At 48.5% G+C, this 15,579-nt stretch overlaps 1 protein-coding gene across 1 annotated transcript in view; it reads left to right on the forward strand.

Moving 5' to 3' along the window:
- The window catches only part of EMP2 (epithelial membrane protein 2), a 48,690-nt gene extending 33,328 nt beyond the window's left edge, over nucleotides 1-15,362 (forward strand). Inside the window, exons 2-5 of the mRNA XM_030798379.1 lie at nucleotides 532-664; nucleotides 4,515-4,605; nucleotides 10,062-10,208; nucleotides 15,042-15,362. Coding sequence (XP_030654239.1) covers nucleotides 587-664; nucleotides 4,515-4,605; nucleotides 10,062-10,208; nucleotides 15,042-15,229 — 504 coding nt within the window. The 5' untranslated portion in view covers nucleotides 532-586 and the 3' untranslated portion in view covers nucleotides 15,230-15,362. The remainder of the gene's footprint in view (nucleotides 1-531; nucleotides 665-4,514; nucleotides 4,606-10,061; nucleotides 10,209-15,041) is intronic.
- Nucleotides 15,363-15,579: the final 217 nt, after the last annotated feature.

A 15,579-nucleotide genomic window follows, 5' to 3' on the forward strand; every position in this document is an offset into this window, starting at 1 on the left:
GATTCTAATGAGTCCTCACCCTCCTCCTCCACAAGGAATATTTGGCATCTGGATGTGACAGCAGACAGCTCCTCTCATGCCAGACTTTTGTCCAGTAAAGTATCCAGGCAAGTAAAAATGGGGAGCACTGTTTTTGCTTTTCTAAGACCCCATGAAATGTTGCCTTTTCTTTTTAACAGACAGAGCCTTGCTTTGTTGCCCAGGCTGGAGTGCAGTGGCGCAATTATGGCTCACTGCATCCTCAACCTCCCAGGCTCAAGCAATCTTCCTGCCTCAGCCTCCTAAGTAGCTGGGCCTGCAGGTATGACTACCACGCCCAGCTAGTTTTCTTTTATTGTTTTTAGAGACAGTGTCTTACTGTGTTGCCCGGGCTGGTCTCAATCTCCTGGGCTCAAGAATCTTCCCGCCTTCTCCCAAAGTTCCAGGATTATAGGCATGATCCACCACGCCCAGCTAAAAGGTGTTTATTTTTTATTGTAATTTTATTTTGTCATTGACAGATTTTGAATTTCTTTTTCCTACCCTCTTCAGCACATCCTGCTCTGGGCTTTAAACGTGACCCCTTGCCTCGCCCTGCCCTGTGAAAATGTTGGTGCTTCTTGCTTTCATCATCGCCTTCCACATCACCTCTGCAGCCTTGCTGTTCGTTGCCACCATCGACAATGTAAGTTTCCTTTCCTGCCACTCACGCAGAACCCTGGGTCCTGGAGTCAATAGAAGTGGGTTGTATTGGTCTGTTCTCATGCTGCTAATAAAGGCATACCAGAGACTGGGTAATTTATAAAGAAAACGAGGTCTAATGGACTCATAGTTCCACGTGTCTGGGAGGCCTCTGCGGAAGGCAAAGGAGGAGCAAAGCCACGTCTTACATGGCGGCAGGCAAGAGAGCGTGTGCAGGGAAACTGCCCTTTATAAAACCGTCAGATCTTGTGAGACTTATTCACTACCACAAGAACAGTATGGGAAAAACTCACCCCCATGATTCAGTTACCTCCCACCGGGTCCCTCCCATGACATGTGAGAATTATGGGAATACAATTCAAGATTTGAGTGGGGTCACAGCCAAACCGTATCATAGGTTGAGAACCTTGCCAAGGTTCAACCACGATTCGGGGTTGTCCTCCCTGCAAAGGCACGCCCGTCTTCTGACCCAAGGGCTGAGGACTCTTGGCCTAAATGTGAAGGTTCAGGCCGTCCCATGTTCAGGTTTTGGTGGCAGGTCCTGGCAGGCAAGGACGTTTGTCCTCCCATCCGTGATTCTTTCATAGAGCCTGGCTCTAGGAAGCCCTTTGAGGATGTTGTGTGACTTCAGCTTTCCTCTAGATCAGAGTTCTCAACCTTGCCACTATTGTCATTTTGGGCTGGATAATCCTTTGTTATGGAGGCCTCCCTGTGCATTGTAGGAAGTTCAGCAACGTGTCTGGCCTTATCCGCTAGATGCAGTAGCACCCCCACCCCTGGTTATGACAATTCAAAATATCTTCAGACATTGTCAAATGTCCCGTGGAGAACAAAATCACCCTCTGTTGAGGACCGCTGCTCTAGATCTTCCAGGTGACCCATCTCAGGTGGCCTCTGCCCCCAACCCCTGACACCTCCTTATCAACCAGGGTCCCTTGTTGCTAGCCCACCCGGCCATGTCCTCCCCAGCAGAGCTCATGCATGGAACTTTCCAGACTCTACCTATGCCCCTATGAAAAATTTAATGTTTTCCTTTAGTATCCAGCTTGCAGCCGTATGGCAGGAATGTATTGGATAAATAACCTCTTGGCATAGATTAATATCCCTCCAAGCAGGGAGTGACATCAGGGAAGCTTCTTAATAGCCTATACGCTGTTCCAAAGACCTGGCTTCCATCCTGCTCATTTTAGATGGCAGATATAATTAAAGGGCAGAAACATGGCTCAGAAAGCCAAAAAGTACACCATACGAGTGGTCACCAACTCTGTCTACATATACGGCTCCTGTTGATGAATCATCATGACAGTAATAACATAAATGATAACACTTGTCACTTAGCGATCACTATGGCCCTTTTATGCATGTCATCTCATGTGATCCCCACCCCAACTGTACCAGGTAGGACACCAACATCTCCTTGCACTGGGTTACAGGTGAAGGAACTGAGCCTCAGGGCCATTTGGGCACTTGGCAGAGTTTACAGTGCAGTAAGCAGCAGAGCCAGGATTTGAGCCATTGCAGAGGCTGCTGGTCCTGGAGCCTGTCAGGGCAGATGAGCACAGTAATCGCATTTGGGTTCTGGAACTTCTTGCTGAGCTGCTGTGAGTGGCCTGGGCAGGGACCACATTGATGCTATGGATTATAGCAGTGGTCCCCAACCTTTTTGGCACCAGGGACCGGTTTCATGGAAGACAATTTTTCTACAGATTGGGGAGGGGGCATTGCAGGGGGATGGTTTTAGAATGATTCGAGTGCATTATATTTATTGTGCACTTTATTATTATTACATTGTAATATATAATGAAATAATTATACAGCTCATCATAATGTGGAATCAGTGGGAGCCCTGAGCTTGTTGTTCTGGGCTAGATGGTCCCATCTGGGGGTGATGGGAGACAGTGACAGATCATCAGGCATTAGAGTCTCATAAGGAGTGTGCAGCCTGGATCCCTTGCATGCACAGTTCACAATAAGGTTGACACTCCTATAAGAATCTAATGCCCCTGGTGACCTGACAGGAGGCAGATCTCAGGCAGTAATGTGAGTGATGGGGAGCAGCTGTAAATACACATGAAGCTGCCTTCACTGGCCGCTCACGTCCTGCTGCATGGCCTGGTTCCTAACAGGCCACAGACAGGTACCAGTCCATGGCCCATGGGTTGGGGAACCCTGGATTATAGTATGTGGACCCACCATTCCAGGAGGTTACTGTGAAATAAATGGGACCGAATGTTCTTTTAGAATCTCCTTTTTCTATTTCTTCCCATCTAGTCCTTTGGGATCCTGAAAAGGTCCCAGTGAAAAGGACAGACAGACATTAGGGGCAGGAAAACCATCAGCCTTAGTGAATCGTATCCAGCACCCCCAGGGCATGTATATTATCATGGCACATACTGTGAAGACGCAGATGGACTTTTTGTCCATCAGTGAGTCTGAGGGTATTCATTATGCGTTTGGAATTGTGCTTGGCAACTGGAAAGTAGAAGGAAGGCCATCTTGGGCAGTGGGGGAAGGGCAGCAGCCACCAAAGCACAGAGGGAAATGAATGCTTTTGGCTGAAGACAGGAGAATCTTGTCTGGTCATCCCATCCATTGCAGTGTTTGTTTGTTTGTGACAGGGTCTCTCTCTGTCACCCAGGCTGGAGTGTAATGTTGTGATCACGGCTCACTGCAGCCTCTACTGCCCAGGCTCAAGTGATCCTCCCACCTCAGACTCCTGAGTAGCTGGGACTACAGTCACACACCACCATGCCTGACTGATTTTTTGTATTTTTTTTTAGAGATGGGTTGCCCCAGCTGGTCTCAAACTCCTGGGCTCAAGCAATCCTCCCACCTCGGCTTCCCAAGGTACTGAAATTACAGGCATGAGCCACCATGCCCAGCCCTGACTGCTATTATTTCCACCAACTCAGCCTCATCTTTTCTCCCATACTCTCTGAGGGCCTGGACCACCTCTTATCCTTTGGGAGAAAGTAGCAGAGCATCACCTGGAGCCAGTTAGAAATGTAGAATCCTGGCCGGGCGCAGTGGCTCACGCCTGTAATCCCAGCACTTTGGGAGGCCAAGGCAGGTGGATCACCTGAGGTCAGAAGTTCTAGACTAGCCTGACCAACATGGCGAAATCCTGTCTCTACTAAAAATATAAAAATTAGCCAGGTGTGGTGGTGCATGTCTCTAAATCCCAGCTACTCGTGAGACTCAGGCAGGAGCATTGCTTGAACCCAATATGGGAGGGTCGCAGTGAGCCAAGACTGTGTCACTGCCCTCCAGCCTCGACGACAGAGCAAGACCCTGTCTCAAAAAAATAAATAAATAGAAAAGGAAGAAATACAGAATCCCAGTCCCCACCCCAGACCTCCTGAATCAGTCTGCATTAGAATAAGCTCCCGAGGCAATGCTCACATGTGCTGTAGTTTGAGAATCTCGGAAGCCCACCATGCCTCCTGCCTAATTAGCAGTCAGTCTTTGCATCATGAACGGACAGCCTCGGCCGGGTGCGGTGGCTCACGCCTGTAATCCCAGCACTTTGGGAGGCCGAGGCAGGTGGATCACCAGGTCAGGAGATCGAGACCACCCTGGCTAACATAGTGAAACCCCGTCTCTACTAAAAATACAAAAAAATGAGCCAGGTGTGGTGGCGGGCGCCTGTAGTCCCAGCTACTCGGGAGGCTGAGGCAGGAGAATGGCGTGAACCCAGGAGGCAGAGCTTGCAGTGAGCAGAGATAGCGCCACTGCACTCCAGCCTGGGCGACAGAGCCAGACTCCATCTCAAAAAAAAAAAAAAAAAAAAATGAACGGACAGACTTTCTCTCTATTTCCATTTTGTGTTACAGGCCTGGTGGGTAGGAGATGAGTTTTTTGCAGATGTCTGGAGAATATGTATCAACAACACGAATTGTACAGAAATCAATGACAGCTTTCAAGGTAAGTGTGAATGAAGGAAGCTGACTGAGAAGCACTGAAGGAGGAAGGAACGGTCAGAAGTGAGGTTTCGGGTTCTCCGCCTCCGCACCCTCTCCTCCGCTCGCTGCGTACTCCGGTGGGCCTGGCCGCGTTTGCTCAGTGTGTGCTGCAGTGGAGGATGGCACAAGCTGGACGTGCCAGGGGTGTGGAGAAGCCGGAGGCTGGAGGGGGACCAACTCCAGCTAAGTTGGACCTCGTGCCTTCTCTTCTCTGTCTCTTGGCACAGCCGAGTTTCCCTTTCTCACCCTTTCTCCAGCTTCAGCTCTCATCTAGAATTTTCTCTTCCCTTCTTTTTTTATCCAAGCCTCGCCTCTAAATGGGCTCAGAGACCATAATTTACTCTCCAGGCACTTTTCCCCGTCCAGCAGTAAGAAATCCGAGATCTGGCGGGGCGCAGTGGCTCATGCCTGTAATCCCAGCACTTTGGGAGGCAGAGGCGGATGGATCACTTGAGGTCGGGAGTTTGAGACCAGACTGGTCAATATGGCGAAACCCCATCTTTACTAAAAATATAAAAATTAGCTGGGCGTGGTGGTGCATGCCTGTAATCCCAGCTACTGAGGAGGCTGAAGCAAGAGAATTGCGGTGAGCTGAGATCACGCCACTGCACTCCACCCTGGGTGACAGAGTGAGACCGTGTCTCAAAAACAAACAAACAGAAATCCAAGATCTGGCTTCCCTTCCTAGACGAGCTGTGTAGCCTTGCACTGGGCAGGTCAATTTCAACATCCTCAGCTGTAGAACAGAAGTAATAATGATGCCTTTGCTGTGCCCACCTCTTCAATGAGCTAAATACATGAAAAGGCTTTGAAATACAGAAAATCCCGTTCAAAAACTGCTGACAACTGTTTTTCACTATGAAATGAACGGTTCTGTTTTTCCTCATATAACTCATGAAATAGATACTTTGGGATCCCAGTTGCCTGATAAAATACAGTATACCTGGTTAAATTAGAGATTTCAGATAAACAGTAAGTACTTTTTTTTAGTATGACTATGGCCCAGATATTAATATTACATGGGACATACTTATGCTAAAAAATATTTGGTTTTGTTGGGTAGGGGGGAGGGTTTAGTTTTTTGGGTTTTGTTTGTTTGTTTGTTTGTTTTTGAGACAGGGTCTCACTCTGTCACCCAGGCTGGAGTGCAGTGGTGCAATCACGACTCACTGCAGCCTTGACCTCTGGGGCTCAAGTGATCCTCCCATCTCAGCCTCTCAAGTAGCTGCGACTACAGGCACTCACCACCATGCCCAGGTAATTTTTCCAATTTTTGTAGAGATGGAGTTTCACCATGTTGCCCAGGCTGGTCTTGAACTCCTGGGCTCAAGAGATCTGCCTACCTCAGCCTAAAGGAGGAGGAGGAGCCACCATGCGTCTCCTAAAAGTTATTTGTTGTCTATTGGATATTCATTTACTGGGCATCCTGTCTTTGTGTCTGTTTTGGTTTGTTTGCCAAATCTGACAAGCCTATCAGGGAGCAAAGGAGCCTACTCCCTGGGTCCCATATTCTCACACACTCAATGACAATATCCATCTTCATCATAAAAGCAGCAAAAATACCAGTAGAAGGCACCATTTACTTAAAGTTGACTGTGAGGCATGGGTCTAAGTCCTTTACATAGGTGAGCTCATAGCCCCATCAGGCAGGGACCATAGGCCCCATTTTAAGATGAGGAAACTGAGGCACAGAGCAGTTAAGTTCCCCAAGGCCACATAGCCAGGAGCGAATGATGGCGGCAGGATTCCACTATAGATGTGACCAATTCTAAAGCCGGTGCCCTTAACCATGGAACACCATTGGTGCTCCCTTCCATCTTGTCTCTTATTCTATCATGCTAACCTCTGGCCCTGGGAATAGCCCTCCTTCCCTGTGCTCTGCAAGCCCCAGCTGTCGCCACTGTGCAAGGCCAGCTGGGAGGGCTTGCTGTGCTCTGTGAATGTTTTTCTGAATCCTCTACCTGGGATTATTCACTTATTTTTCTTTAAAACAGGGGTTGGCGAACCACTGGCCAAATTCAGTCCAAGGCCTGTTTTTGTTTGGCCCGGGAGCTAAGAACAGTTTTTACATTTTTAAAAGTTGTTTACACACACACACACACACACACATGCACACACACAAACACCCCTAAAAACAAAACAAAAAAAGCATTCAACAAGAGACCATACGGTTCACAAAACCTAAAATATTCACTGTCCCTCTACTGAAAAAGTTTGCCAACTTTTTTTACTTTAAAAAGTTTACTTTTAAAATAGCCCACTTTTCTGTACATAAATCTACTCTATTTATTTCATAGAGACAGGGTCTTGCTATGTTGCCCAGGCTGGTTTTTCATGCCTGGCTTCAAGTGATCCTCCCACCGTGGCCTCCCAAAGTGCTGGGATTTACAGGCATGAGCCTCCGCGCTCGCCCATAAATCTATTTTCTTTTTTTTTTTTTATTTGACTCAGGCTCTTGCTTTGTCACCCTGGCTGGAGTGCAGTGGTGCAATCACGGCTCACTGTAACCTCTGCCCCCCAGGTTCAAGTGATCCTCCCACCTCAGCCTCCCCAGTAGCTGGGACTACAGGTGTGCGCCACCACACCTGGCTAATTTTTGTATTTTCTGTAGAGACAGGGTTTCACCATGTTGCCCATGCTGGTCTTAAACTCCTGAGCTCAAGCCATTCTCCCACTTCACCTGCTTTGGCCTCCCAAACCATAAGTCTCTGTTAAAGAGAACGTCACATCCCTCCCATGAGTGATAAACTAGTATCACTTGCCATAAAAGAAGGGAAGCTTTCTGAAAATACTAGGTTGAAAGCCCAGTGATGTTATCAAAGTCTGGTCACACTTCCCTCCTGAAGCCTCTAAGCCTGTTTCTGGTCCTTTTCATGTTAAAAAACAAACAACCCCAAACACCCAGATATTAGTGGGTATTTTTAAAGCGCAAAAGCAGCTGGTGGAGAACTCCTCCTCGAGGTCCTTAGAGAAATCTATTTATTTATTTTTATTTATTTATTTTTTGGAGACAGAGTCTCGCTCTATCACCCAGGCTGGAATGCAGTGGCGCGATCTCTGCTCGCTACAGCCCCCGCCTTCTGGGTTCAAGCCATCCTCCTGCCTCAATCTCCCGAGTAGCTGGGATTACAGGTGTGCGCCACCACACTCAGCTAATTTTTGTATTTTTAATAGAGACCGGCTTTTGCCATATTGGCCAGGCTGGTCTCCAACTCCTGACCTCAGGTGATCCACCTGCCTCTGCCTCCCAAAGTGCTGGGATTACAGGCGTGAGTCACTGCACCCAGCCCTTAGAGGAATTTAAACTGAGCAAAGTGAGCATCCCTCTCATTCAGTGAATTTTTGTTGTTTTCCGTCCTCACTGGGTTCCACATACACCCATCTCAGGGGCTGCCTTGCGGGTACATCCTGCACCCCCTCCCAGCTTTGAGAAACCCTGTTCTAGGAACATGTATTCATCCTCTCCCCCAAAGCCATGTTTTCCCCATTTGCCCCATCATGGGTCACTTGTTGCTGAAAATACAGATTCCTGGTGCCCACTCCAGGACAATGGTAGCAGAATCTCCAGGGGGAGAGGCCTAAGAGTCTGTATTTTTAATAAGCAATCCCAGGTGATCCCTGGGATTGGGCAGATTTGGAAAGTACTGCTGTAAGCCAGAGGGTCACCACTTGGGCTCCATGTTGGAATTCCCTCGGTGGCTTTATGAAGCCCTCGTGCCTGCTGTCAATGCCCGACTTTCTGATTTATTTCATCTCAGTAGAGCCTGCTGGGTGTTCTTTTTCTTTTTCTTTTTTAATGGAGTTATAATTTACAGACAAGGAAATGCAGGCTTCTTAAGGGCTCGGTTTGGTGGGTTTTGACAATTGTATAAACGTCCATGTAACCACCATCCAAAAGAAGACAGAGAACATTCCCAACTCTCCAGAAAGTTCCTTGGGCCCCCTTCCACACAGTTGCCACCGCTTTCTGCCCCGAGGGCAACCACTTCTGACTTCTGTCACTAAAACTCACTTCCACCTGTTCCTGGGCCTCATGGGAATGGGGTCATGTGGTGTGTGTCCTAGTGGGGGAGCCGGTCAGACTCCTTTCACTCCCCATAAGGAATTGGGGGAGAGGCTAGATGCTCTCCAAGTAACCATAATTTGTAGCCAGAATGGATTAAATCCACAGCTCTAGACGTTTCATTAAGTACTTACCAATTATGTTCACTCCAGTGAGTTTTCAGGCAAAACTGCAAAATTGAAGGAAAAAAAAAAGAAAGAAAAAGAAAAGGAAGGTGTGTCCTTAGATTTTCTGTGCAGCGTGGACGCTGTCCCCTCACCTTATCTTTTGGCCTCATCCTGGTGGTAACATTCAGCATTCAGCTCTTATACAGGACTCCCACCTTGCCTGCACCCTCTAAACCCCCTTACGTAGATGAGTTTACTCTCCCTTCCCAGCCCGATGAGGAAGGAGCTATTAGTATCCCCATTTTAGAGTTCAAGACCAGCGTGAGCAACATAGCGAGACTCCATCCCTACAAACATTTTTTAAAAATTAGCCAGACATGCCTGTAGTCCCAGCTACACAGGAGGCTGAGGCAGGAGGATCACTTGGGCCCAAGAGTTCAAATCTGCAGTGAGCTATGGCTGTGCCACTGCACTCCAGCCTGGATGTCAGAGTGAGACCCTGTCTCAAAAAATATATCTATATCCCCATTTTACAGGTGAGGAAACTGAGGCCCACGAAGGTAACCCATGTGCAGGACGCCTTCGCTGTGCCACATGGCTTTCTACACATAGCTTCACTGTGACCTGCCCCTATGTGACACCCTTCACCCTAGGCCTCCTTTCTCCACTGAAACTTCTCTGTACTGAGCCCCAAACCTTCATACCCCAGCCTCTGTTAAGGCTGACCTGAAAAGAAAGGAGCTTTCCTCCTCTTTGTAAGTAGTGACTGTGAAGATCAGCCTCTGATACCTACAGGCTACTATGGAGTCCACAGAGCACTTCACAAGGTCACAGTCCCATGAGCCCTGAGTCCATGAGAATCCCTCTCTAAAATCCCCATCCTGATTTCTTGAGTCAGAATCTACCGCGTTGGAACCTGAGGTTTGTACTTCAAAAGATCCCGCTGTCCATGAGCCAAGCATTTGGAATCTGTGACTCAGACCAGGAAGAATGCAGAGCAGGTGGTTCTTGCCTCGTCTTCCAGATGAGGGGGCCGAGGATTGTCTTGTCAAATGGACACTGGAGGTGAAGGGCAGGGGTTCTGAAAGACTCCTTGGCTGCCTTTGTGCTCAGACCATGTAGACGACCGCCTGAACCCCTGCCTGTTTGCCTCCTGTCACCCCTACTCGAGCTGCCGCGGTCACTGTGCACCCCGCAGTGCCGGCTGGCCAAGGTCCTCAGTCCTGCGTCCCCGCCCTTCTCCCGCAGAGTACTCCACGCTGCAGGCGGTCCAGGCCACCATGATCCTCTCCACCATTCTCTGCTGCATCGCCTTCTTCATCTTTGTGCTCCAGCTCTTCCGCCTGAAGCAGGGAGAGAGGTTTGTCCTAACCTCCATCATCCAGCTAATGTCATGTAAGTACATCAATGGGCTTCCCTAACAAGGGGCTTTCTGGAATAAGCAGTCCCTTCCCAGCCACCAAGAGGGAAGCCAGGAGGAAGCAGGATTTGGAAAGGAGAAATTGGCAGCCGTGCGGTGCTGTGTGCCGGTGTGTGTTTGTGTGTGTGTATGTTTGTGGGCACATGCATGCTGTACCACAGTGGGACGTTTTATATTCGGGAGTTTGGATTGAGTTGGGAGTCCAGGGAAGGCATCCTGGAGACATGAAGCCAGAGGATCTGGAGGGTGAGTAGGAGTTGCTGTCGACAATGTTCTATCTCAATACAGAGAGGAGGGAACAGTGTCGTGGGTAGAGGGAACAGCATGACGGAAGCCCTGTGATGGGAGGGACGGAGGGCTGCCCAGTGGGGCTGGAGTGCAGTGGGAAGTGAACCAGCAGGGCAGGCAGGGCCACGGCCCATGGAGTCTTGCAGGCCATAGAAAGGATTTGGGGTCTTTGTTCTAAGCTGATGGGAAGCCATCAACGGGTTTCAAGCTGGTGGGTGACAGAGGTGCCCACGTTGTGCCAGGCCTGTGCTGGCTGCAGGGGCTCAAGAGATGAACAAGGCACAGCCTCAGTCCTGGAGGAACTTGGAGGAAGCAGAGGTCTCAGAGCATTTTTTTCTGCTTAGGAATTTTAGCAAGGCTGAAGTCAGATCAGAAGTCAGAAGCCATGCCTTGATCATTCGTTGTTTCTCAGTGACGATTTAAAGCTTTCTGATGACAAAACGCAGAAGTCCCTTCTAGGGTGCTTTCCGGTCAGGAGTTAACAAGTGGCTTGATGAAGGCAAGAAATCTGGGTGTCGGAGCCAACTTAGGCTGCTTGGCCCTAACCACTATTAACTACCACCTCTTTCCAGCCCTCCACCTCCCCGGCTAGGGTCAGGTCCAAACCTGCCATGCCCTCAGGATGACCCTGAGACGTGTCATCAGTGCAGTGCGGTGACAACTTGGTCTAGTTTGCCTGGGACCATCCTCTGTTTTAAAACTAAAAGTCCCGGCCAGGTGCAGGAGCACTTTGGGTGGCCCATGCAGGAGGATTGCTTGAGCCCAGGAGTTCAAGACCAGCCTGGGCAACATAGTGAGACCTCGTCTATACAAAAAGAAAAAAAATTAGCCAAGCATGGTGGAGCACACCTGTAGTCCCAGCTACTTGGGAGGCTGGAGTGGGAGATCATTTGAGCCTGAGGGGTAAGGGCTGCAGTGAGCTGTGGGGTGCTGTACCACTTGTATTAGTCCATTATCACGCTGCTAATAAAGACATACCCGAGACTGGGTAATTTGTAAAGGAAAGAGGCTTAATGGACTCACAGTTCCATATGGCTGGGGAGGCCTCACAGTCATGGCAGAAGACGAAGGAAGAACAAAAGGGCTTACGTGGTAGCGGGAAAGAGAGCCTGTGCAGGGGAACTCCCATTTATAAAACCATCAGATCTCATGAGACTTACTACCACGAGAACAGTATGGGGGAAACTGCCCCCATGAGTCAGTGATCTCCACCTGTCCCCTTCCTTGACCTGTGGGGATTATTACAATTCAAGATGAGATTTGGGTGGGGAGTGGGGACACAGCCAAACCATAGCACCACTGTACTCCAGCCTGAGGGATAGAGTGAGACTCTGTCTCGAAAAATAATAAAATAAAATAAATACAATAGAATACAATATAAAATAAAAACACTGAAAGTCCCGCATCCTAGGAAACCCCAGTCCGGGGCAAAGTGGGGTGGTTGGTCACACTCAGCATCCCCTCCCCTTGGGGCACTTTTACTGGACAGCCAGGTACCACCCCTTCTAGGTACAGGCGGAGAATGAGAGTGTTTTCAAGTGCAAAAGACTCGGAGGGTCACTTGATCTGGAGAACCCCCCAAGTCCACCACAGTCCTTCTGGGGACCTTTCTAAAGTGCAGACTCCCAAGGCCCCAGCCTGCCCTCTTGAATCAGCATCTCTGGGTTAAAGCCTGGGGATTTGTACTGCTGTCCGCGAGCCAAGCGTTGGAGAGCAATGAGCCAGAACAAATGAGGCCTAAAGGGGGAACGCGACCCTCCCGAGGACCCCGGGCGAGGTAGTCACGAGGTGTCTGATCCCCCTCCTTTACTGTCTCTGTATCTGCCAGTTAGAGGCATGGACCCCCACCCTTACCGACCCCATTAAAGGCAATTGAATCCTGTCATTTAACTTGGGGTGGCGGGACTTGGGTGGTTACTCTTGCCCGGGCGAAAGTACGGTGGCGTGATCATGGCTCACTGCAGCCTCGGCCTCCAGGGCTCAAGCAATGCTCCCACCTCAGCCTCCGAAGGAGCTGGGACTACAGACATGTGCCATTATGCCTGGCTAATTTTTCTAGAGATGGGATTTCACCATGCTGTGCAGGCTGGTCTCACAATCTGCCAGCATCACCCTCTCAAAGTGTTGGGATTCCGAGCATGAGCCACCGCACCCAGCTTCTGAAATTTATTTTCTGTTCTTGTCTATGTTTGTCTGTTGATCTGTAAGGCCACCTGGTCAAAATTGATTACCCTAATATATATATTTAGGAATTTTATATATATATATAAATTTTCGTATATATGAAAATTCCCTCATATTTTAATATGAAAGTCACGTCTTCCCATTTTCCTTCCATAGCATCCCGTTATCCCCAACTCGTTTGGGCATTTTCTGGTCCAAAGACGTGGCCCTCCATGTTCTGCTTCAAACTGCAGAGTGTTTAGATGCTGTACCAGGCAGGGATCTTTAGACACAAGCAGCAGATACTCTAACTCATGTGAGAGATAGGATTCTTGGGGTGGCTTGCAAGAATCAAAGCATAAAGCTGAAAACCCAGGTCTTGGGAAGAAGATCCAGGCACCAGCAACTGACAGGCAGTGGCTCCAGGGAGGAGCTGTCGGAATCAAGGAACCCTGACAGGGTCACTGTTTAGATTCAGGTTTCCAGGAGTGAGAGTCTGATTGGCGGAGATTGTCTATGTGCTTGGCCCCTGGCCAGAGAATGTGTGAGCATCTTGAAGGATAGTCCCACCGAAACTGCCTGGCCAGGAGAGGGATAGGTTCCCCAAGGAAAACCACAGCACCTAACCTCATCTTAGCTCTAATGCCTGTAAATATTGGGACAGCAAGTATTTCTTTTTTTATTTTTTGAGATAGGGTTTCGCTCTGTCGCCCAAGCTGGAGTGCAGTGGTGCAACCTTGGCTCGCTGCAACCTCCGCCTTCCAGGTTCAGGCAATTCTCGTGCCTCAGCCTCCCAAGTAGCTGGGACTACAGGTGTGCACCATCACACCCAGCTAATTTTTGTGTTTTTAGTAGAGATGAGGTTTTGCTGCGTTGGCCAGGCTGGTCTCAAACTCCTGGGCTCAAGTGATCTGCCCGCTTCAACCTCAAAGTGGTGGGATTACAAGCATGATCCACCGCACCCAGCCGAGGACCACAAGTATTACAATTAGGGTGCTTTTGGCCTTATGTAAGAGAAAATTGAATTAACTGTGACTTCAGCCACAAAGATAGTTACTATTTTTACATAACAAGTACTCTGGAGGTAGAAAAGATTCCAGAGCTGATGTAGCAGCATCAGCGTCAAGCACTTCCACTCATTCCATCCTTCGATTCTGTCATCTTTAGTGTTGGTGTTGACGTCTTCGTGGCTCCAAAAAGTCTGCTGCAACTCCAGACATTTCATCCTGCCCTGACAATATTTAAAGCAGTCAGCAAGAGAAAGGAGAGCAATTTAAAAAAGCTTTCTCCTCCCTCTCTCTCTCTTTTCAGGCAGTTATATTTTTCTTTTTTTTTGGGAGGAAGTTTTCGCTGTTGTTATCCAGGCTGGAGTGCAATGGTGCGATCTCAGCTCACTGCAACCTCCGCCTCTTGAGTTCAAGCGATTCTCCTGCCTCAGCCTCCCTAGTAGCTGGGATTATAGGCACCCACCACCACGCCCGGCTAATTTTTTGTATTTTTAGTAGAGATGGGGTTTCACCATGTTGGCCAGGCTGGTCTCGAACTACTGACCTCAGGTGATCCACCCGCCTTGGCCTCTCAAAGTGCTGGGATTACAGGCATGAGTCACCGTGCCCGGCCCAGGGAGTCGTATTTTTCACTGAAGGTTTTCTGTGGTCAGAACTGGGATACATACTGACCCATAAGCTATAACCCATAGCTATAGGAACCAGATTGCCTAGAAGAAGGTTGGCAAACTATGGCCCGTAGGTCAAATCTGGCGTGCCACATGTTTTTGTAAATAAAATCTTATTGTAACACTGCCACTATCATTCATTTTTGTATTGTCTATGCATGTTGTCATGCTACTGTGGCAGACTTGTATGACTATGGCCCACAGAAAACCTAAACTGCTTACTGTCTGGCCCTTTACAGGGTACGTCTGGGGACCTCTGGCTTAGACCAATTATGTTCACCCTCTGGGTTGGTGATGTGGCTGCCCAAAGAAAACCGGGTTTAGTTAGCAAGAATGGGAAGCAAAATAGCTACAGGGTAGGTGACAATATCCTTCCACAAAATATCAGTTGTAATTTTTCCAATAGGCTAAAATAAATACCTATTAATAATAAGAGCTTCAGGCTGCACGCGGTGCCTCACATCTGTAATCCCCGCCCTTTGGGAGGCCAAGGCAGGAGGATTGCTTGAGCTCAGGAGTTCAAGACCAGCCTGGGTGACATGGCAAAATCCTGTCTCTACAACAAAATAATAATAAAGAATAAAAGCTGAAGTTTGTCTTCAACTCTGGCCGTATGCCCCTGGGGTACCCAGGGTGCACTGTGGTCCGTGATTTATTCAAAATTCACCTTTCTTCCTGACAGGTCTGTGTGTCATGATTGCGGCCTCCATTTATACAGACAGGCGTGAAGACATTCACAAGAAAAACACGCAATTCTATTCTGTGACCAGAGAAGGCAGCTATGGCTACTCCTACATCCTGGCGTGGGTGGCCTTCGCCTGCACCTTCGTCAGCGGCATGATGTACCTGATACTGAGGAAGCGCAAATAGAGTTCCGGAGCTGGGTTGCTTTTGCTGCAGTACAGAATCCACATTCAGATAACCATTTTGTATATAATCATTATTTTTTTGAGGTTTTTCTAGCAAACGTATTGTTTCCTTTAAAAGCCAAAAAAAAAAAAAAGAAAAAAAAAGAAAAAAGAAAAAAAAATCCAAAAGAGAGAAGAGTTTTTGCATTCTTGAGATCAGAGAATAGACTATGAAGGCTGGTATTCAGAACTGCTGCCCACTCAAAAGTCTCAACAAGACACAAGCAAAAATCCAGCAATGCTCAAATCCAAAAGCGCTCGGCAGGACATTTCTTAACCATGGGGCTGTGATGAGAGGAGGCGAGAGGCTGG

This window comes from Nomascus leucogenys, chromosome 18 (assembly GCF_006542625.1).
Source record: "Nomascus leucogenys isolate Asia chromosome 18, Asia_NLE_v1, whole genome shotgun sequence".
In the NCBI taxonomy this organism is placed as follows: Eukaryota; Metazoa; Chordata; class Mammalia; order Primates; family Hylobatidae; genus Nomascus; species Nomascus leucogenys.